This window comes from Agelaius tricolor, unplaced genomic scaffold, assembly GCF_023055355.1.
Source record: "Agelaius tricolor isolate 1412-34295 unplaced genomic scaffold, bAgeTri1.0.p SCAF_4, whole genome shotgun sequence".
Taxonomy (NCBI): domain Eukaryota; kingdom Metazoa; phylum Chordata; class Aves; order Passeriformes; family Icteridae; genus Agelaius; species Agelaius tricolor.
Genome location: NW_027269264.1, coordinates 18,702,664 through 18,726,248, shown reverse-complemented (window position 1 = coordinate 18,726,248; position 23,585 = coordinate 18,702,664). Strand labels below are relative to the sequence as shown.

At 34.8% G+C, this 23,585-nt stretch overlaps 1 protein-coding gene across 2 annotated transcripts in view; it reads right to left on the bottom strand.

Moving 5' to 3' along the window:
- The window catches only part of CNTNAP4 (contactin associated protein family member 4), a 202,945-nt gene that overhangs the window by 42,706 nt on the left and 136,654 nt on the right, over positions 1 to 23,585 (bottom strand). For both annotated transcript variants that reach the window (XM_071424786.1, XM_071424787.1), the window contains exons 8-13: positions 23,080 to 23,341; positions 16,318 to 16,464; positions 10,744 to 10,915; positions 5,651 to 5,757; positions 3,327 to 3,446; positions 389 to 586 (exon numbers count right to left, since the gene is read on the bottom strand). In XM_071424786.1, coding sequence (XP_071280887.1) covers positions 389 to 586; positions 3,327 to 3,446; positions 5,651 to 5,757; positions 10,744 to 10,915; positions 16,318 to 16,464; positions 23,080 to 23,341 — 1,006 coding nt within the window. The remainder of the gene's footprint in view (positions 1 to 388; positions 587 to 3,326; positions 3,447 to 5,650; positions 5,758 to 10,743; positions 10,916 to 16,317; positions 16,465 to 23,079; positions 23,342 to 23,585) is intronic.

Sequence of the window (23,585 nt, the reverse complement as noted above, 5' to 3'; positions counted from 1 at the left end):
TAGCTTCTGCTGGTATCTACACACTAATTTATGCTCTTTTAAGAAAATATTTCCTCAGTAATAATTTAATTCCTTATTTAAAATTAAAAATTCTTGGAAGACTAAACAAGAGGGGATCTTAATAACAATCTCTGTTAATTTAAAAGTCTTATGAGAGAAATTAACTTGTGAATTTAATTCTCTGAAAGAAAATCATTATAAATCGACATTTGCATTTTCCTGGTTCAAATATCTCTTGGCAATTTACAGAAATCTGAGAACTCCATATTTGAAGTAGTTCAAACTCCATAGTAGCAAAAAGCCATGGTCTTGCTAGAAATAAATAACTTTAGTAGCTAGCAAAATAAAAGCATGATGCAACATAATTAGGTTTGTCTGCTTTACTTACCTGACTTATCTAAAAGCCTTGACTTTTTGCAGTAGTAAGCAAGCTCCTGTTCACAGTGATCTGCAAGGTTTATTGTAGCCTGAAGCTGGTCTAGGCTGGCAGAATACTTGAAAAACACAGTGTGTGGGTTCTCTCGATTAGCACTTTTAACTCTGGTTAGGTTGGTGCTGTTATGCTGTATAATTGTCCACGTTGCATCTTTCACAACACATGTAAAAAGTAATAAAGAATCAGAGCATTGTGCAAGTTAGTAAGGCAAAGAGCATGCATGACGAAATCTGCCAAACTTCAGGATAACTTCTTTGATCACAGAAAGCCCTTTGGAGCCCATGAAACAGACATAAATCATTGAGCAAAAATGAAAGCAATTATTCATCATTTCTATTCATAGGTAGGTCACTGTGCCATGACTGTAACAGATATTCAGCTAGTTAGGATTATTCAATAAGGAAAGAATATGTGATGACCCCCAAATATTTGTATCAAAAATAAAATATTGTTTACTTGGTAAATTGGAATGGAAGATTAGAAGAAAAAACCCCTTTCCCTAAGCTTAAATACTGCATAAAATAACACTAACTCTATCCTAGAATCTACCTACATTAAATGCATCCTTATAGCTTGAATTAATTTATTCAGTAGGAGAAAATGGCCTACAGGCCTTTTCTTTAATACATAGAAGGAGAAATTTCTTGCATATACTGTGTTTACTGTAAAACTAAGATTACATGAAGGTGAATTATTACTGCCACCTAAAATTAAATATAGTAATCATGGTGAAGGCTCATATCATTCTTCTGTTTTGTATTTTTGCCAAGATCCTTCACCTGTGAATAGGTTAAAAATGAGCTTATTCTGTTTCAACTCCCACTTTCAAAACCTGTAACTCTCACTCTCCTGACCAAAACCCCTTTCAAGGTAGGGGTGAGAAGGCTTCAGTTAAAGCCCATCTGGGACAGTGAAGTTTAGATTCATGGTCACTGTATTCTTGCATATTTATGGCCAGCTAATTAAAAAAAAAAAAAAAAGAGAAAATTTTTTTTTTCCTAAATTTTAGTATTGACATAGTATTTCAGACATTCTAATAATAGTATTCTAACTACTAGAACTGTATTTTATATCGTCAGGTCCTATAGGCCACACAGGGCAGATCATATAAAATTATCCATGAAGAGGAAAGAATGATGGTCACTTAGAGATAAGTAATAGTCAGGAAATCTAAACGAAATATTCTGGATCTAATCATAAAATTTTATTAAGGATGTAATTAGACTGTCAAAAACCAGATAGCTAGAAAAACAAATTTAAATTTTGGTTCCTTTGTGTGTTTTGGGTACTGTTTTCTATGTTTGTGGGTTTTTTTGGTAGACAGATACACATACAGACACAAATACATCTAAACATTACACTGAACATAAAAATGAAGGCAAGGATTTTGGATATTCAACTCATTGTCACACTCACAAAATTACACAAAAAAGAAAAACAGCTAAGAGCAAAGTTTGTAGCATTTTAATTGACAGTGTGGACTGTAGGCTTTTGATTCTGAAACTGACCTCCAAGAATAAATTCAGGAGATGGCACCTCCCTCCCAGCTGCCTGAAAATAGAGCCCCATGAATGTCAAAGACAAGGCAGTGCAGTAAGAAATGTGGGCATCTGCCTTTCCTGCCACTGGTGGGAAAAGGGAATACCAGTCATGAGGAAACTGGGAACAAAACAAATATAGAGGATTCGTCCTGTCAGAATGCATCTTGAGATGAAGAACTGATCAATGATGTTTGCTTAATGTGGTGAATAAGGAGTGACTGAGGAAAACAGGAACAGCTGTTCATGGACACACAAGAATAAATCAGAAACTACACTGTACCTTGGAGAGTTATACCCACTTAAAAAATTGTCATCTTTCTGCCATGATTCCTTGGTCTCTTTTAGTCTCACAGGACACTAGAATATTTCTTTTTAAGAGCCTTGCCAATCTGAAACATGCCTATTGTGAGCAAGCATAGTTCGCTGTAGAAGTCGAAGTCAGGAGCTGGCACCATGAGACTAGGCAAAGTGCTCAAGTCAACATCAAAATCTTACTATAAGGGCTCTAAGTCAAGTTCTCAACACTTAGGGCATATCTAGCCCTAGCCGGTTCAAATCTAGCTTATTCATTTATTCTTTTAAACAGTTAAAACTGTGTAAAAATATTTTTTTTTAATTTTAATTTTTAAATTTTTTTTTTTCAAACAAAACAATAAAATGTTCCAGTCATTTTGGCTGGAAAGCGTTTCAAATAAAAGGAGCTAAGTAAACAGTAAAGGAGATAGCCATAAATCCAGCAATAATAAATTCCAAACAGCCATTTAAATTTAAGCTTTGTTGAAAGGACCTTTACCAATATACCATATACCATACAGAGATAACATTAACTGCTTTGTTAAAAAGCAGACCAACTGCTGCATTTGTATTCTCCAAAAGATCACCTTGCAGTTTGAAAGATGAAGTTTAATATCAACATTCCTCCCAACAAAGGCCAGATCTAAGTTAAAATTTTTCAGAAGGCTCTCAGGGAAAGTCAGAAAATTTCTCATAAACATAACTTATTTCTCATTTTCCTAAGTATCCTCAAGAGGCTGCAACTTCAGTGAAAACAAAGCTGCTCCCCAAAAATGAACTAGTATGACATTGCCTCCATATGGAACACATGCCCCATTTATGCAAAGCATAACAGGAATGCTGTGTTAGCTTCACAGCCTGAATTCTGTTATAATTCTAATTTTTATACCTAATTATTTGCCCAATATCCTGAGCTAAGGAGCCGCCTTCATTTTGTTGTTCATGTTTACATTAAATTCACAAACTGTAGAGACTTCTCACTTGATAAGCTGTGTTTCAATATAATGAGCATGCATACAGCCACAGCTGTAAGTTAAGGAAGTTTATCACCTCACCTGTCATATTGCAGTACACAAGAAATGGTCCCAGGGGGCCACTTCCATCTGAATCAATATTGTAAAAGCCTGAAGTGTTCCCTCTGTGCTTATAGGCTTCACATGATTGCTCATAGATGGCTGTAAAAGAACATATTCCATCACAAACGTAATGGCATGATTTTACATTTTATTCAAGAAATTTAAAAAAAAAGTGCATGACCCTTGACATTGGGAAAAGAAGTTGGGTGTGTGCTGTTCTGCTAAAGAATGAAGAAAAATTCATGCAATCAAAACTATGCCTTTATTAGAAAATTTTAAGCATATTTTATTTATCATGGAGATTACATGGTGCATTTTTAAGCATTTTATTCTGTATTTTCAGCTCAAAACCTCTGGGAAAAAAACATGAAATATGGGTGAGTAAATGGTTGAAAAAAATTCTGAAAAATGCTAGAATGCCAAGGGTATTACTTAGACTCTGGTAATCTGATTTTGAGGAAAACCCCATTAACTACCTCAACCAAATCAGATTTTTGTTGCTGTTGTTGCAACATAAAGCAGAAGGTAAGCATTTTTTGGCTTTCACACTTCTTAAGTTTCTTCCCACTGTAAATGGAAAAGCAAGTGACTTGTCAGAGATTTCAGTAAAAGAACTAAATTAGCAAAGACAAAATGACAGCTCCTTGGTTCCCTGTCATGTATACTTTGTATCAGTCAAGACCTAAAAAAAAAAAAATCTGTGATACTTCTTCTATATGAAATATCTGAGAAGAAAAAGATATATGAGTCCACCTCTATAACTGGATCTCAGAAAACATGATGATAATGTCACAGCTGGACACATTAATCTAAATTCTCCTTTACCTATTATATTTCTTTTGAGCAGTCATAATGTTTTTATCTTTCATTTCAAAATTAAACTGCACTCTATCAGTTATCAAAACTTTTAAAAATTCCGCCAAAAAGAATGAGCTGTTAGATTAATAATGACAAGTACTTATGAGTGCTATACTTTTTTTTAATAAGCTAAGTTTTAAAGAGTGTTATCTTTCTATTTTTTTGCCTGATGGTTACTGACATTATATGGCAACAACTATAAAAAGAGACAAACCATTCGTTTTACTTACTCTATGAAATATTCATAATAAACAATTTTTGCAATTTTTAAACCCAATTTTATGGTTCCTTATAATAAATACTTTTAGCTAAATTTAGAAATTACAAAAGTTCAGTTATTCATTATTATTTTAGACAATAAAAAAATTGGTGACTCATATTATTACATTTCTCATTAAGTCCTAATCATCAGGAAACTCTAGCCTCCCTCTGTCCTCATAGAAATTAACAGATGATTCAATTTGTGACTTTTCAAATTGCAATGAATCAAATCAGTTCATCTTCACTCTGGCCTCACCAGGTTTTAATTGGGTACAACATGGTATTCAAAAGCTACTATTGGCATATTTTCTATTTTACACAGTTTTTCTTAATATTGTTAGTTATGACTGTCGTTGACTTTGTACAAGCAAGATTTTAAATAGGCAGTATGCTAAAATCAGTGATTTTTCAAAAAGTACCATTTAGGTTGACATACATTCTTTTTGTACAAGCTGCCAAAAAAGGATTGTAACGATTTTATATAGACAATATGTAAGTATAGAATTATTTATCTGAGATAAGGGCAATCTTTGTATTAAAAAAAAAACCAAAAACCACTAAACGTCTATGGATTTTTACTTATTATAGGCATGCAATGGAAGCCAGCATGCTTATTTTATCTTCTTCCCAGAACATGCTAAAAGCAGTACCAAAGTAAAGCATCTTTTGTGAAATTACCTAAGTCACATTCACTTAGGCTTTCAAAATGTGTTTATTTTATTTTCTTCTAATCTACTTCCTGATCTAGAAGACTATACAAACATGTGTTTGAGGTTTAGCACAGGATTACTTTGGACATGCATGTAGTCCCAGTGGCTCAGAAATAGTAAATATTAGTTATTATGATGAATAGAGATGAATTTGCTGTATTTCTAAATGATACATTGATTCAGAAAGTGGAGTTATATGGATGAGAGAGGATATTGATATCTTATATAAAATACAAAAAAATGTAAAAGAAAAACACTTAAACTTTTAATCAATTTTTTGTTACATATTTTGAGTTCCCGAGGCCTTTCCTCAAACCAAATTATGAGTATTTTTATAACTGAGAATATTTTATGAATGGTAAGTTCAAATGTTTTTTCCTTTGGCTTGCTTTGTCTTTTTGGTTTGTTTTGTGGTGAAGAAATGAAATCAGAAATAAAAGCATAATCAGAAATCAGAAAACACCTTATACTTACGATAGTGACAAGTTGCTCCCTTGTAACCAGTATTGGCACAGTTACAGTGGAAACTGTTCCAGGACTGTGAGCACTCACCACCATGTTCACAGTAATTAGGCAAACACCTAAAACAAAAAACAGTGTGCATTTTCACTCTTTTTTCTCTTCACTTACTATTGTACTTAGCAAGAAAGGTAAAATCCTGGAAAAGTATAATGTGAAGGAAGTCATCCAAGGTCATTGGTAAGGATGCAAATGTAAGTAAAAGATTATTAAGATAATTTCTTCCCTGGTATTCCTTTTGCTTATAAAAATATCTTAATTATGTAACAAGCTTATGATAACAGAAATAAGGCATAAGATAGAGAATTGTTGTTAGTGTTCAACTGGTCACAATTCAATGCAGACTAATAAAGGTTCATGTGTTGATAATTCAATGGCAAGTTTTACAATGACTGGGATTTCTTCAACAACATGTGTCATAAACAAAGCAACATTACAGCAGATTTCCTTCTGTTTCACCTAACAAATTAATCTTATCACAGCACCTGACATCTATTTCTTATGCCAAAATCCTGTTTACTTTCTATCCTAGAAAGATTTCAGTATGTTGGTTCCAACCTAACTAACTACTTGTAAAGCCATTTCCACTCTGGTAATATGACTAAGATCCTGAAGAGTTTTGATTACTTTCTTCTAAGTATACAATGGTTGACTGAAAAAATAATTTACCTGTAACTTAGTGTTTAAGACTGCAGCACTATACTAAAGTATAAAATAATTGTGACATGAAAAAAAAAGAAATTATCTTTTTTTATAAATGCAGCTGAAAATACATTGAAATAGATTGGCACACTTCAACTGATTATTAACTAGCTTTTCACCTTAGAAATTGGTTAACTTTCTAACTGCACTGAGTTTATGTGCATGATACAGTTCAGAAAGTGTAAAATGACTTTACTGTCAACATTAGCCACAGGAAAAAAAAAACGGACAAAAACAACATACCCACTAACATTCACAGGATCTTAAAATACCTTTTAATTCATCCAAGAAACGTTATAAGAATATTAAATTAGAATTGCAGAAAGTCCAGCATTTCACACATCTGCCCTATGAATAATTCAGGGTCTTTGCACATTCACTGCTCATGGCACTCAAAGAACTTTATCTTTCTTTCATGTTTATAAACAAGGATAAGTGGTTTTCACAGAAGGGAATTAAAAAAGAAGTAGCAGGTGAAGTATAGGTAAAGTAAGTAAACTGATAGATGTCATCTATTTTCAAGGAAATCTGTGACATTTTTGGCAGGGAAACAGCTAATCTTGTATCTATTCTTTCACTCAAAAAATGTATTCCTAAGACTAGTCAACAGATGATATATGTCTCACTGAATTATATTTTGGAGCCTAAAGATAAAATGTAGGCATCAGGCTTACAATTATTTTGATTTTAAATACTTTGTTTGACAGAATTATATAAATATGCATACTAATGTTTCTTAGGTAAATGCTCTATTTCTCTTTCTAATCATCAGTTATTATAAATACAAATCTCTAGCAAAACTGCCATTCAAGACCTTCAGTGCATTCACTGACAGCTGGTCTGCTTTTATTTCAGTCACATTTTGTGTCTTATGCCTTTTTGATAAAGACATTATCTAAAAATTGTGTTTTATATGGTCTTTACTTGTATTGACTCCCTGTCCCTACTAATTAATCTTCCTAATATTTTTCACAAGATGAAAAGCTTCGAAGAAATTGATGATGCTTGAACCAACCTTAATGAAGTGCAAACAAGTTAGAAGCATAATTTAAATCTTTTAACATTAAATTTAAATCTTTTAACATTAAGTTTTTTCCTCTGCTTCAGAAAGTATAATAGAAAGTAGCCACTTGCTACATCAAAGTAAATGTAAATTACATTATATGCTGCGACCCTACCCCAAAGCAATATTTAGAACACAGCTTTCTTTGAACAAGGCAATTTTCTAAAAAAATTCTCGTATTTGAAACAGTATTTCTAATACTTAATCTATAAAAAATAATTTTTATGTCTGCTAAAACCAGAAAAGCAACAGCTAAGTAAGCATTTACTGCATATTTCTTGATAATATGCTTTTAAGTGTATGGCTTCTGAAAATTATATAATATTTTAAACCAAGGCAGCAGCCTATTAATTACTATAAACTAATATTGAGAGGAGAATACTGATCCAGAATATGAATATAGTTGTGAAAAAGAAAGGGAAAGATAAAAACTTTGTATGTCAGATGCATTTTTTTATACTATTTCTTTATCCTGGTTCTAAATTATGGCTAAAATATCCTTTTAAAAAAGTAAATAACTGCTGCATTTTTAATGCCTATTATTTCTTCATTTTTCAGCTTATTCAAACAAAAAAGTTAAAAAAAATTATTTCAGAACTGTGCAGTGATCATAATTTTTATTTTTGGCTTTTTCTTTTTAAAGATATAAACCTATTCAATCCTTTTTTTGTATGCTGCTGGTAGGACAAAAAGGCAAGAGCTCCTGGTAGGAAATTGTATGTTTCTGTGTAGGGCTCAATATAATTAGGACAGACGCATCTGGTACTCTCTCCTCAGAGACTAAATATGCTAACATTGTAAGGTATTTAAATGACACTGTGTCCTTTAAAGTGATTTTGTGAATGTTTTATAGCTAATTAGGAGTTATTAAACCAATATATATTGATAAAGGAGCTGAGAGAAAAGATATTAAGGAGAAATATATGAAGAGAATTGTTTGCGCACAAAAGAGATATATGAGCAATAGAACAATATAAGGATGTCATGTAATGAAATGGCTAAATGAGGGATCGTGGAAAGACTGATGACTGCAAACAATCATAACAATTTAAGAGTAGGATAAGGAATGAGAGAGTTTATCAAACTGAGAAAACCGAAAATAGGAAAATGGTACGGCATTTGTTTGTATAAAACGAATAAAAAAGTTAATAATTTATATTCAGAAAAATTAATTATTAACTAAACATCTCTCTATGAAGACTGTAAATCTCATAAGAAACACTCTTCATATACTATTTGTGTATATGTGAAGTAAAGAATGGATTAAATAATTTTCAGTTTATTTACTATTGCATGTAAATCCAGTTTGCTATGCAAAGAGCAAATATTATTTGTTTTCATGCACTTCAAATATGTAAAACTAACACAAAAGGACTACATTTAGGTGTCAGTCACTTCTATTACAAAAAGCTGTCAATAACTCCAGAATTTGGGCCATGCTTCATGATTTGGAACTGAAGATGCAAAGACTCGCATAAAGGCTCCAAGACAAAGAAGGGATTTGTTTGCGCTCACGTTTAGGGAGATATTTACTGCTGGGAACACAAAATGCTCATTAGCTTAGGGCATTCAATGACATTTATAAATCATGATAGGAAGAAAGCATTTTTTCTCAAACAATATGGTGCACAGGATCATACAAGCTACCTATTAAATATTGTTTAAAACATGTAAGCAGTTTTAATTTTGCCAAATATATGTGCTTTATCACCTGGGATTTATAGTGAGATGTAGAATTAATTTGATAAAGAGAGACATGAAGTTTGTTCCAAACTATGAGCAGCAGATATTGAATTAAATGAGACTGTGCAAAGCAACGGGAAAGAAATAGTTCCAGAAGCAAGACAGCACAAGACCAGACAGGATTTGTAAAAACAGTCTATTTTGAAAAAAAAAAATACAATGAGGGTAATGAAATATAAGAATGAGTAGATTAAACTTCTATTTTGATAAATTAGGAAGACATATGCTTAGCATGATGGGAACTGAAAACTAAATCTTTGCTTAGATTGAGAGCCAATGCAAGAAAGGTACAATGGTGAAGACAGAAGAAGAGACAGAAATTAAGACTTGAAATTATTATAGAAAACAAAACCAACCAACCAAGAATCTCCCATGAAGATGTTATTTTCCTTTTGTATCACCGATCTTGAGAACTTTTATCCTCATCTTGGACTTTTCTCCCCTACACTTTTATGAACAATTAGGTAAATAGCTAGTATTTTTTCCATCTTTCATCTACAAGGAGTAGTGACTGTTTCCAAAATAAGAACATGGATATCTGTAGGCCGTGTTATCTCTAGGAAGGGATTGCAGGTCTCAGAAGTAAGGTTGTGTGACTAATCCTGAAACTGGCAATTGTCTTAAAGCAGATCTCTGCCTACAGTGTTTTCTGAAAAAGATATACCTTTAGGAAAGTCTTATAATTCAAAAGACAAGAGTTTTTGAAACTAAAAGACACCTTATGAGGACTAGAAATGTAGAAAGTGAGGGAGAATTATTCAAAAGTACATAATTTCTCCTCTGTCTGCTGTGTCCTTTCAGTACAACCTTTCAGCTGCATCCAAGAAAAACACTTTGGGGTTAAAGACAGCATATCTGTCCGTGACTGCATTCTCTGGAGTCTACAGAATAAAACTTCTCCTTCCATTGACTGTTTGTGTGTTCACTCACTCTCTTCTCAGCAGCTTGTGTTGTTCTGCAAACCGCTCTGCTTTCACTACACTGAATTCCAGCAATGTCTTTCCTTCAAGCATTTCTATCACTGGGAATGCATCCCTCTATGGGGAGGGACTTTCCTTTGCGGGGGACACCTCAATTAGCCATTCTTTTAGATAGATGCTAATTTCAGGTTATGAGATTAGTTCTGACTGTGGTCTAAAAGACAATTGTTCACTCACTGTGATGGATATTATCTACTGTGTTTCTAGAGAGGTAGAAGATAGGAAACAGAATTGACTTGTAAAAAACATAGTATGTTAAAAGGTGGATGGGACTGCAGGTTGCAGGAGGGAATTTATGACAGCAACTCACTTGAGAAGAAAGCAAGATATTTAAATTTGTCAGAAACATAAAATAATTTTATTCAAATTTAATTTTATTTGCAGTAAAAGGAAGTCTGTTTGCTATATGCCACATATTCTGCATTTATTCAGGATTTCTAAATTCTTACAAAAGAAACAGCATGTTATTTTGTAACAATGTTCTGTTCTTTGTCATCAAATCACTATTAGAAACAAAACACAGGCATAAATAAATTAATGAGTAAACATCATTTTCTCACCTGTCTGTAATGCCACATAAATCTATCTGAAGATCACTGAAATTGCCAAAACCGTTTTGCTGAATAGAGATCATATCCACTGCTTTGTTACCAATGGAAATATGTCGCATGCATCCTTGAAAACCACCAAATGAGGTATTACATTCAGAAATGTTTCCACTGCTAGGACAGCCTGAAAAAAGAATAAAAACTGGAGCTGAAAACAAATATTTTATTGAAAAACGTTATATACTCCAAAAGTAAATTGAACTTTTATAACCTCTACACATTTTAAACTTTGTGACTGGGGGACTTTAGCCAGAAGCTCTTCTGATAAGCCATGGCTGTGTGACTGAAAAGAAATAATTCTCTGCAGTCTTATTGTTTTGAAAGCATATGTAAAATATCACTAAAAATTTCATTAAAGGATAACCCAAACAAAAGCTCCAAAGCAATGAGTAGAATCAAGATATGAACAGAATGTTAGGTTACAACATAAAGTCACATGATTTGAACAAGTTTTAAGTCACAATTGAAGTGAAATAAGAAAAAACCCCAAAAGCAGTTACTAACTAAATTCATTTTACTCTGTCAGCTGTTAAGAATATTTTGTAAAGTACTGAAACTTCTTGTTGCAGACCATCAATGACTCAACTAGGAGAGATGCTCCATTGAACCTGCTACTCATGGACAAGGAAGAAATGATTGAAAATGTAAAGGTCAAGGACTGGCTTGATTACAGCAAACATGAAGGTGAAGCTGTGGAGCTTATGAGCCACAGAGAAGAGAAAAAGAAATAAACTCCAGAACTATAACCCTTGACCTCAGAAGAGCCAAAATTTTTCTCTTCAGGATCTGTTTTGAGGAAACCATTAAAAATTGCCTTGGAGATCAAAAGGGCTGGATAGATTTCAACAAAAAAGGTCTTCAGAGCAAAAGAGAAGTCCATAGCAGTATCAAAATATTTAATCAAGTGTGGCATAAGGCATGCAAATATAAACACTCCTGAGTGAGCTCCTGAGTGAGTGCAAACACAAAAAGAAAGCACACAAAATGTGGTAGCAGGTACATGCAACATATAGGGGAATATAAAGACATAACCTGCATGTCTAGGAATGCACTTAGGAAACCAAGAGGAGATAAAACTTGCCAAAGATGTTGAAGTACAACAAAAAAAAATTTTGGAGGTTCAATAGTAAGAAAAGGAAGGCTAACAAGATTATGGATATTATCCATATGTCTCATGGGGCAGGGAACTTAGTGACAGGGGTCTAGAGAAGAACTGTTTCCTTTTACTGGAAAGGAAGAAGTAAAACTGATCCTTAGGATTCCCATATCCTAGCAGAGCATGAAAAAAAGAATGGAGTATCCATGGTAAAGGAACACAGCAAAGGAACAAGGTGTACCCTGAGCATGCTGCAGGAGCTGGTCAATGCCATTTTAACAATTGCCATTATCATTGTCCTCTATTCAATGTCCATTGTCCTATCATTGCCATTATCATGTCCTCAAAGGGTCTTAGCAATATGCTGAACAAGAAAAGTTACACCCATCTTCAAAAAACTAGAGGGCGTTAGTTTAATTGCGGTGCCTGGCAAATTCACAGAGCAAAACCTCTTAAAGCCATTTCTAAACATGCAAAGGACAAGAAGTTAACTGGCTAACTTTAGCTTCAGGGTAAATTATGCCTGACTGAGGTCTTTGTTTTTTTTGCTGAAGTGATGAACAGTATAGATAAAGGGAGAGCACTGAGCATTGCATATCATGACTTTAGCAAAAACTTGACAGTTTTCTATAGTGTCCCTATCACCAGATTCACAATATATATGGGTGCGATAAGCAGGCAGTTGATGCTGCGAAGTCCAGCTGATGATCACGGAGCAGAAGATTCTTTAGAGATCAGTAGTGATATCTGTAATGTCTTGATTAAAGACCTGGATGATGAGGCAGCATGTGCTTTCAGCAAGCATGCAACTGATACCAAACCAGAGGCAGGGACAAAATGTTGGAGAGCAGGGCTGCAACTCAAAGGGACCTAGACAGGATTGCCATGAAATTCATTAAGAACAAGATCAAGATTTTTAATCTGAGATGAAGCAAGTCCACGCAACAATCCAAATTGGAGGATAACTGTCCAGAGAGAGGCCTGAAATCCTAGTGACCATCAAGTGGAATATGATCTGGGGAAGTGCTCTTGCAGCACAGAAGGCCAATGCCATTCTGGGATGTATTACCAAGAGCATAGTAGCAAGTCTTGGGAAGTGGTTCTTCCTGCTACATGGCACTTGTGAGGCCATATCGAGAGTGCTGTAGCTCTGGGCTCCCCAGCACAGGGGAGGAAGGATATCAGTGTCCTAGAGTGAGGCCAGAGGAGGCCTCCAAGATGGCTGGAAGCTGAATGCAGTTATGAGGAGAGGCTGAGAGATCTGGGCCTGCTCAGTCTTAAGAAGAGAAAATAAGATAGCACAGAGAATATAGAGCAGGACTACTTCCAGCAGTACATGGTGATGGGACAAGAGGCAAAGGACAAAACTATAAACCTGCAAATTTGGATCATAAGGTATAAGACACAAGCAACAAGTGTTTTTATGGCGACAGAGGTCCATATCAGAACAATTTGCCCCAAGAAGTTATAAGATTTCCATCTTTGCAGCTGTACATGGCTTGAGTAGTCATATCCCAGTACATGTTGATCTAAGACTTGCTTAGAACTGAGGCTTAGACTACATACCATCTGGATGTACACATTCTGTAAGAATTTAACATTGTGGTTTATCTATCGTCTTGCCTTGTTCACTGATTGCCAAATAAGTAAACATTTGTAAAAATAAATAAATTGCTTTAATCCTGATTTGATTTAAAACATGTACATTGAGCAGTTTTTCCTAGTGGCAGGTAAACACTACACTGCAATGCTTTATTTGTCTTTCTTCCAAGGGGTATTGTTTCTGCAATGATGTACAAGGGTCATCCTTTGATCTTAGTCTAACAATACTGCATTCTGGTTCACAGCATTTGAAGACCTTCTTATTTTAGGAAATAGAAAGCAATGAGTTTTCAGACACTCTTCTGTTCCACAGAGCTAATGAGTACTTCTGAAGTCCTGTAAAGACAGTGAAAAGGCTTATGACACAAGAAAGCAAAATGATGGTGGAAACTACTAAATACTTTCAGGTAAGTGTGTAACAAAAATAGTATAGACATATTTTTGAGAAATTTAGATTACAAAAAGCATTAAAACTGAAATTTTACAAGTTGATAGACTTGGAGTGTTCATAAATCTGCTCAGGAGCCAAACTGTTCAAAATTGTTAACATGTTTCTAAAGGCAAATGTTTTTTATCTACTTGGGTGTGTTGCTTTAAGAACAACAAATATGCAAACTTGCAAAAGTAAAAATAAGAGCACAGTAAGTTTTCAGCACCAAAAACAGTTAGACAAATGAATTACAAGTTTAACCATATGCCTTACAACAGTCTACTGTTGTAGACTGACATAAATTTCACCAGAAATGACAGACATAAATTCTGTCATTTCTGGTGAAAAATATGATGCTCATTTGAGAACGAAATACTTCCAGTAGAGCTTAAATAAATGAATAATAGATAAACAAACAAACAAACAAATAAATAAAGGCCAGAGAAGGTAGAAAAAGTTTACAAATTTTTGGTGTAGCTATTTTACAGAATTGTGTGTCAGATATTTTTCTTGGTGTCTCTTTTTCAAAAATTGTCTGCTGTTAGAGAAGAGACAAATACCATTAACATTAATTAAATTGTGTTTCCTTACAATTGTAGAATGGATATTAAAGATAAAAGGAAATCCTTTAATAATTAAATTTATATTATGTACTTATTGCAAAATTAAATTATCTCATTTTCTCTTATAGTTGCAGTGAGTTTTTATTACAAGAACTGAGAGAGATTAGAGATCTTTGATGATGGCATGACTAGAAATTGTGCTGACATAACACTAAAATATTTTCATGTTTATTACACATTTTCCTAGTTAAACACAGACATTTCCTGCATAATTTGTATTCATTAAAACCAGTAAACAAACCATCATGTCCCCAGGACATCTCCCCTGAAAGGCTGATACTCATATTTTAACAAACAGCACAAATATGGTAAATATTCATATAGACTTGGAAAGAAAGTAAAAATGCATTGTCTGCATTTTGACAGTGGCATATAACATAAAAATTTAATAAAGAATTTTCTAAACTCAGAAACCCACTTCTAGAATTCCCTAACTTTGTATGAGATGCATGAGCTGCAGATTTCAGTGATAAGGCTGAGATCAGAGAATCTGAGGGATGGATATGCAGTTGCTACTCCCAGTATGGAATTAATTTGTCCTCTCCACACTGCAAAACACAAATAGAAGTGTCCTTCTACAACTTAATTGAATATGCTTCTTTTTGTAGATCCCCACATCCCTTCTGAACTGTTTATTTGTGTCATCAACCCTGCAATGGTGAAAATCACCTCATCAGAGATCTGGGAACCTGAACCAACATAGAAGGGCTATTCAAGACTAATATTTTGCATCTTTCTCTGCTTTTGCTGATTACCAGCCAAGTCAAGGGGTATTTTTAGTATTACATGGTAGATGCCAGATGTGAAAATTCATGTGAATGCTCATGTAGCAGTTACTGTACTAAGTGCATGTCTGTGAACATGAAATTTATTTAAAAGCCATTTTTTCAAGGGAAGTGATCTGTGGACAATGACTGGGTCCATACTCATTTAGTGTTTTGTAGATAACCTTCTCAGTTTTCACAGAAATTTGAGAATTATTATTAAATAATTAATAATTTATTAATTTAACCATTAATGTTTAAAAGAGAAGAAGCATTAGGCAAACAACCAATGCACTCAGGTAATGTTTATCATTGCTACTATGCAGCCCATTCCCAAAAGAATTATATGAATAACAGAACAATCTGCTCCACTCTATCAATAAAAATACCAATAATCAAATAACAATAATCAATAAACAATAACAATAATCAATAACAATATGTCATTAATGACATAATCCCTTGATGACAGATGACTGTTGATATTCCTAGAGAAATGAAGACCTATTTACATATAAGTTTTTAGGCACAAATTATATTCATCAAACGTAGAAAAGTTTTATCACTGTGGTAAAAAAAAAAAAACAAACCAAAAAGGTCTATGTACAAAGAGGGTATTTACAAGATAAGCATTTACTTAAGGTGAAAGCTTGAAGTCATTCCAGTTGGAATATATGGAAGACTCTCCAAAATATTCATTTGGCAAAACAATAAGTCTGCAGCAAGAGAAACCTTTGTGTGTCTGTTTGATTGCCAGCCAGACTATATTCAATTATCAGAACACAATACAAGTTATCTAAAAAGTGACCAAGAATTTAAGGTGGTGATTTATTCTACCCAACATGGTAAAATTTAAAGAAAACTGAAAATATCAGAACAGTGCCCGAACCAAGCTAGGCAAAGAAGACTTGAAGCAAGCCAAATAATTATTTTCATTTTATTAGATATGTCAGGAAAAATTGATGTGTAACTGTTGGATATTGCCTTTATAAACAAACAACGATATTTTACCTCCAAAGTAGAAAACATCTGAATAAATCTGCAGAGGTATGAAGGCATGAGCAGACGACGTCACATCATTGTCCACTCTTATACTGATCCGATTCCTTTTGACAGAGAGGGATACAGAATGCCACTGGCCATTATTTAATCCAGCACCTGAAAAAAAAATAAAACCCCAAAATTTAGTATGAACTTCCACCTATTATTATACTATCTAAATGTTTTATAATTGAAAGGAGAAAGAACCAAGAGAGAGCAATCATAGCCCACATAAAATCTCCAAGTGATAGTAAAATGAAAAAGAATTTAATAACCATAAGCATCTTTTGTGAAGACAGAACCTTGCTTCACATTTTATAGACAAAAAAAAAAGCTACTTCACTGAATAAGTCTTAGTGTTGTACTACTATTGTTGTAGCCTAATTATCTGTAATATATTCATTTAATGTAATGACTGTGAAAAGTATCCTCCCAATCCAAGGAGGCTATCATTAAAACATCATTGTGATGGTGGATACAGTACTTTACACCTAATACATATTTTTATTACACTGTTACAAAGTGGTCATTATATTACAATATGGCAAAATAGTAAAATACTGCAGATGCTAAAAGCTTTGGTAATCATCATGTCAATGTCACAAGACAATTTTGCTTTCCACTGATTCTTTTATTGGACATGTGTGGGAAAATATTCTGAGAGTTAAGCCATGACCACAAACTTACATTACCCCTAGCTGTGTAGGTGTAAGGTGCCACAAAACAATAAACCCATAGCCCCGATTCTGGAAAGCACTTATGTATACATAAATAAATTCTACACAGGGTAGCATGTAACCATGTTATTATCTTTAACAAGTGCTTAAAGTCAATCCTGTTCTTGAGAATTCCTCAGAGCAGAGGTACTTCCTTCAGTGAAGAATAAAGAATACAACCTCTAAATTAGGCAAAGCATTTGCTGACTGCAGAGTGTCTATGATTTGTGATCTGTGATTTCCCTCTTGAAACGTCATGTATTTATGTAGTCCTCTCTAGAACATGCTGTATATGTTGCAGTAGCAGTCCATGAGTTAAGGGATTCATTCAAACAGAAAGAAAAGAAATAAAAAGAGAAAGATGAGAAGGTTCAAATAGCTAAATTATAGCATAATTAGGATCCATAATTTGTTGATTACCATAATCTAAATACAAGATCATAATAGAATGAAGAGATAAACCCTAGAAGGACATTGCAAACTCAGATGAACTATCACCTAGATAATATCTCCAATGTATTTAAGATAATATTGGTCCTACATACCTTTTTTCCTTACTTCAATAAGCATATTTATTAGGGAACATGTAACAAGAACTCTTAAACATTTTGCTTTAGCCCCAGCCTCTATGAGTACCTCAAGTGACTGAAGTACTCAGTCACAACTCTTTAATACTTTATCTCTTCCTTTACAAATTAAAAAATCATAGAATCATATAACATTTTGGGCTGCAAGTGATCTTTAAAAACCAGTTCAATCAATGCCCTCTTTGCAGGGACTTTTTTTACTGGATCACGTTGCCAAAACCCCCATACAACATAACCTTGATCATTTCCAGGAATGGAACATATAAATATAACCTGTTTCACTTTAAAATTATCACCTCTTGTTCTGCCACTACAGATCCTTGGAGGAAAAAAGAATAAAAATCTCCATTATATGCCTTAAGTATGAAAAGGCCACAATAAGGTCTCCCTGTTTTTATTTTTTTTTCCAGGCTGAACAACACCATCTCTCTCAGCCTGTCTTCATGGAGATGTGCTCCAGCCCTCTGATAATTTTCATGGCCCTACTCCAGTCTCCTTCTAGCAGGACTATGTTTTTCTTGTGCTGGGGATCCTAAAGCTTGAAGGATTTCTTGAGGTGGGGGTCTCATCTACCAGCACCTCCAAGTTCTTCTTGGCAAGCCTGCTCATAAACCCTTCCTCCTCCAGCCTATACTGATACTGGGGGGCACTCAAACCCAGGTGCAGGAACTCTCATTTGGCTTTGTTGAGCTTCGTGAGCTTCACATGGGTCCATTCTACAAGTCTATCAAGCATCCTCCGTCTTCAAATCTACCAAGGGTTGCATTCCTTCCCTAGAGCGAATCAACTGCATCACTCAGGTTTGTGCCATCAGCAAATTTGCTGAGGATACACTTAATTCCACTACCTGTGTCATTACCGAATATATTAAATTTAGCAATAAACTCTGCCACTTTATTTTAATTGTTAGAAGGATAAATGCTTTTAATTCTTAGTTGTGCATCCTCCTTCAGTAGCTTCTTGTTCTGGTGGGTAAACCATATTCCAAACCTTGTAATATTTGACAGTGAAGGTAGGTAAGAGACTGTTCTAACATATAAAGAATGGTATTTCAGACCATCAGAAGCTTTGGTTACTGGACAATTAATAATATTAATTTTACACTGTTGGGTTGTTGATTTTAATTCACCTTGCTGACCTACTATATAATTTTGAAATGGGTATTTTAACTCCCCTTCTTAGTGGTTGGCATGGTTAGAGATATTCACCAATGTTCATGCAGCTGAAGTTAAGACTTCCTAGAAATCCCTTTTATTAAGGCTGAGAACTAAGGAATGCCACTGTGGGAGCACAAGACACTCTGAAGAAAACTGTTCATTTTAGCCCTTGAATTGAGAACTTTGACTAAATTCATACTTGCTTGTGTGGAGCCACTGAGTGGTAAAACATCTAAGTGGAAGAGGCCAGTGGACTACCAACATCTACGTACCATCTGAAACTTACATTGTCTGCTGCTCTGAGTTAGAAAAATGCTTAACCACAAACAGGAAAAACAAAGCAATTGATTTTTTTAGTACATAATAAGGCAGCTGTTAAACAAGATTTCCATTTATTCTCATTAGTTCTAGCATTTTAAATCTAAGTATTAAAATAGGGTCTATGGGATGTCTTGCAGGACAATGATACCCAACCTCAGGAACACATGTATAAAATGCAGTGTATATAAATTATTAGGAAATCAGTGAGAAACAAAAAAAAGTTTAGAGGAAGTAATTTATAGATTAGTCTGAAGTATAACAATGAAATTCCATTATTATTAACATCACTAAACTAAAAGCTTCATGGAAATTAAAAGCTTCATAGAAATAGAGGGTCACAGAACAAACTGAGTAATAGGATCCAACATTTACACATATTGTAATTCAATTTGGTCTCATAATTCAAAATAAATTCAAAACTTTGTATTGATTTCTGTTTTTTTTTTAAACCTATGTTACTTCTTTGTGAATATTTGATGTACCACTTGCAAAAGATGCTACAAATTAAAGACATTAAGCAGCCATTCTGCAAAAGAAAGAACTTACTATAACTTAATTAGTTAGGAAATGATATGCCATTCTCCTTGGTTTTATATGGTTAAAGAAATTCTTAAAAACACAGGATAATTAATTTAAGACTTGGGCACAAAGAAATATGCTCAGATTTAATTATCAAATATTATATATGTGTGTGGGTAAGTCAGGTCATAAGTCCCTGCCTGTAGGAGAGCAAATCTTCTGTCCAACCATCCATAATTTAATTACTCAACCTCCAAATGCAGAATTAAATTGCTTCAATGATTGCTACACTTCAAACACTTCAAAACTCAAGGAAAAATTTCCCATATGGTTTTGTTAGATAAATTCCCTCTCAGGAGAGAATAAGATGATTTTGCTGTAGCTCTTGCCTTCACAAAGACAAACACAATTCCTCCTTTTAGACTTTATGAATGGGAAGCTTAACCTAGCATGAGAACATTAAATTTTGTTTCAGCATAGAATGTCAAGATTTAACTTGATATTAACACTAATATTTTATGTATTGCATTGCAGCTTTGAAATTGAATAAATTGCCCCACATGCAAGTCTACCTACTGCTGTTAAAAGTGCCACCACCATCAGCCAGTCTGTTAAAATGACAGTGCATGGCAACAGTTTCTTTAACATACATCACATAATTGAACAGCAATTGCAATAGCTCCTAAAAAACCAAATTCATCACTGCTAACTATATACCACTGTCATTCTTACTAAGAAATTGACATTTTCAAATGGTAACCCTAGGGAAATCTCTTGTCATTAAAGTGGTACTCTTTGTGCATCAGTTATTTTAGAAAATAAAAAATACCAGGGCCATACCTATTATCACCCACAGGAACAGGATCAAAGTATTTATGCAAATTTCAACATTATCTGTGGTCATTAGAGGCTTTTCCTGAGTTAAAATAATCAATGCTTTAAAATTTTACTCATAATCATTATACACCTGTGGAAACATAATGAACTTCACAGTTTCTTTCTCTCTCTCTCTCTCTCTTTTTCTTCTTCCCTTCCCTTCCCTTCCCTTCCCTTCCCTTCCCTTCCCTTCCCTTCCCTTCCCTTCCCTTCCCTTCCCTTCCCTTCCCTTCCCTTCCCTTCCCTTCCCTTCCCGGAACCTTCCCTTCCCTTCCCGGAACCTTCCCTTCCCTTCCCTTCCCTTCCCGGAACCTTCCCTTCCCTTCCCTTCCCTTCCCTTCCCTTCCCTTCCCTTCCCGGAACCTTCCCTTCCCTTCCTGGAACCTTCCCTTCCCGGAACCTTCCCTTCCCGGAACCTTCCCTTCCCTTCCCTTCCCTTCCCTTCCCTTCCCGGAACCTTCCCTTCCCTTCCTGGAACCTTCCCTTCCCGGAACCTTCCCTTCCCTTCCCGGAACCTTCCCTTCCCGGAATCTTCCCTTCCCGGAACCTTCCCGGAACCTTCCCTTCCCGGAACCTTCCCTTCCCGGAACCTTCCCTTCCCTTCCCGGAACCTTCCCTTCCTGGAACCTTCCCTTCCCTTCCCGGAACCTTCCCTTCCCTTCCCTTCCCGAAACCTTCCCGGAACCTTCCTTTCCCTTCCCGGAATCTTCCCTTCCTTTCCCTTTCCAGAACCTTCCCTTCCCTCCCGCTTCCTCCTCAAGGAAGGGAAGGAATTTTCATTTATTAAGAGGATTTAAAGTAAGGAATCAATCAAAGAAACAGGGGCATGGAACAAAGATTAAGGAGACCTCATGTTCAAATCCTGTGGCTGTTTCTCTGTCCTGCTTTGTTCTGCTTTGCTCCCTTTGCATTATACTGCCTAATAAGTTTTGAGAACAATTTAGACAGTTGATTCTTATTTTGTCTTTATACTGATTATACCTAGTTTGGAGGTTTCTCATTTGGTCTTTATTACATAACTGGAAATAACTTGGCTTCTTTTACACTGATAATATTCTGCTTTGTGAATATAAAATGGAAAGTACAGGTTTTGTTTATGGGTCAAAATGAATCAAAGATCAAGTGATGTTCTGGATATTGTAAATGTGTTTTCTGCATCCAAATTCACCATTGCTTCTACCATATATTGCTCCAGCTAGTGGACTCTGGTCATCTTTGTCCATACAGAAATGACTCCAACCCCAGCCTCAATTTCCTTATATCATAAATTCCTTGTAATCCCTTTTATCCACCTATTCTCTACTGTCTTTTTTCCTGTCTCAGGTCTCATCATATCAGATCACATCATATAATTCATCTACAAGTAAAAGGCAAAATTAAATTTGTTTGCATAAATAATGAGAAGCTCTAAGGTAGCTGTGATATATGGAGTGCCAGAGAATAGTATAATACTGATGACAAGCTGCTAGGTGAAGGTGATGATATTATTACATGGGGATGTTACTGGATAGCAGCATTTTATAAAAAGCCTCTGAAGGTGGAGATGACATTTTTCTGTCCTGCTATCATATTTCCTCAAAGATGGACATTCCTGACTGGGCCAACAGTCATGCTGATCCCACATCAACTGCCAACAGTGCTCAGAAAAACTGAGGACACTTTTTGTGAAAGACTTACTCCCATTCCTGCCAGGCAGAGAGAAAGTTAAAGCTGGAATCTGCTCAGAATCCACACTGAATGCTCTCTAACATGACTGTGTATTCACTGTAGTAGCTTCATCCTTTTGTCTTGACATATTTGTTTGCCAAGGGTGAAACTACTCATCAGAAGACTAGACTAGGTACTAGGTTTCTGAAAATCTGTTTTACCCTGAGGGATGCCTAGCAGTGCACTACCAAAAGTAGATTATGTAGTCTCAATAAAGTGTTTAACTACAAAAGTGACCTTTTAGCTTCCAGGTATTCATTTTCCTCAAGTTCCCTTTTTTTTAAATCATAGACTCAAACTTGCCCTCGTTTTCTGAAATACAATCTGGTATTGGGCATCCACTGCCCCAGATTAATGGATATCTCTGCAATTGAGAACTCTAAAAAATAACAGACATTATATTTATAGTGATGTATAACTTTATAAAAAAATTGTTACTTGATACCTTTTGAAAGCACAGACAAATGGTGAGAAACATCTTAATGACTTAGCTTGACAGAGTAAGAGATTAAATTTCTTACACTTCACAACAGAAAAAGCTGCTTAGATTTGCCAGGTCATACACATGAGCTGCACATACTGTATGCATGTTAAGCTAAGGACTCAATTTTTCAGTCTATATTACTGTAAGTAATTTCTGTTCACTCATGGGGAAAAAAAGAATAGGTATGTTTGTGAGAAAAGAAAGCATTTAGAAATAATTGGGTGTAAAATTCCCACAAGTAAAGCACAGCTGCAGACAAACTAATCATAAAAATAAGTCAAGAAAGCAAATACTAAATAAATAACTTTTAAATTTTTTTCTTTTATGCATAGGAGTCTTGTAATTTTTTTCTTCATTTCTGTTACCTGCAGCGATGTCACTCAGTACTCTTCCTGTTTTATGAAGATTGATTTTGACTCTCCCATCACTCAGATATAAGAGGAAACCACCTGAAGACTTGTGCAGTTTACTGGATAATAGAAGTCCTTCCTTGTTCCAAGTGCGAAACTGAAAACTGATAAATACTTCATCTTGCCCTGATGTGCCTCGCAGTGCCAGGAAACTGCTGGAGCTCAGAAATGTTACAGGAACCACCTGTGGCTCTAAACATGAGAAGGACATATTGCCCTAGAAATAAATAAAACAAATATGGCATTAGGAAGAGTCATGAGAATTTCTCCATGGAAACTGCAGAGTTTCAGAACATGGTACATAGTACTTGGATGTATTAGTCTAAAAATTAAACATGAACATCATCAGTTTGAGAAATGTTAATGTTGTCTGATCAGAGTAGACTCATCTGCCTGCACAGAGTGGCAAGGACCTTTGAGGGAATGGTGTAAGACCCTAAATTATGAGGCTGATTTAATGC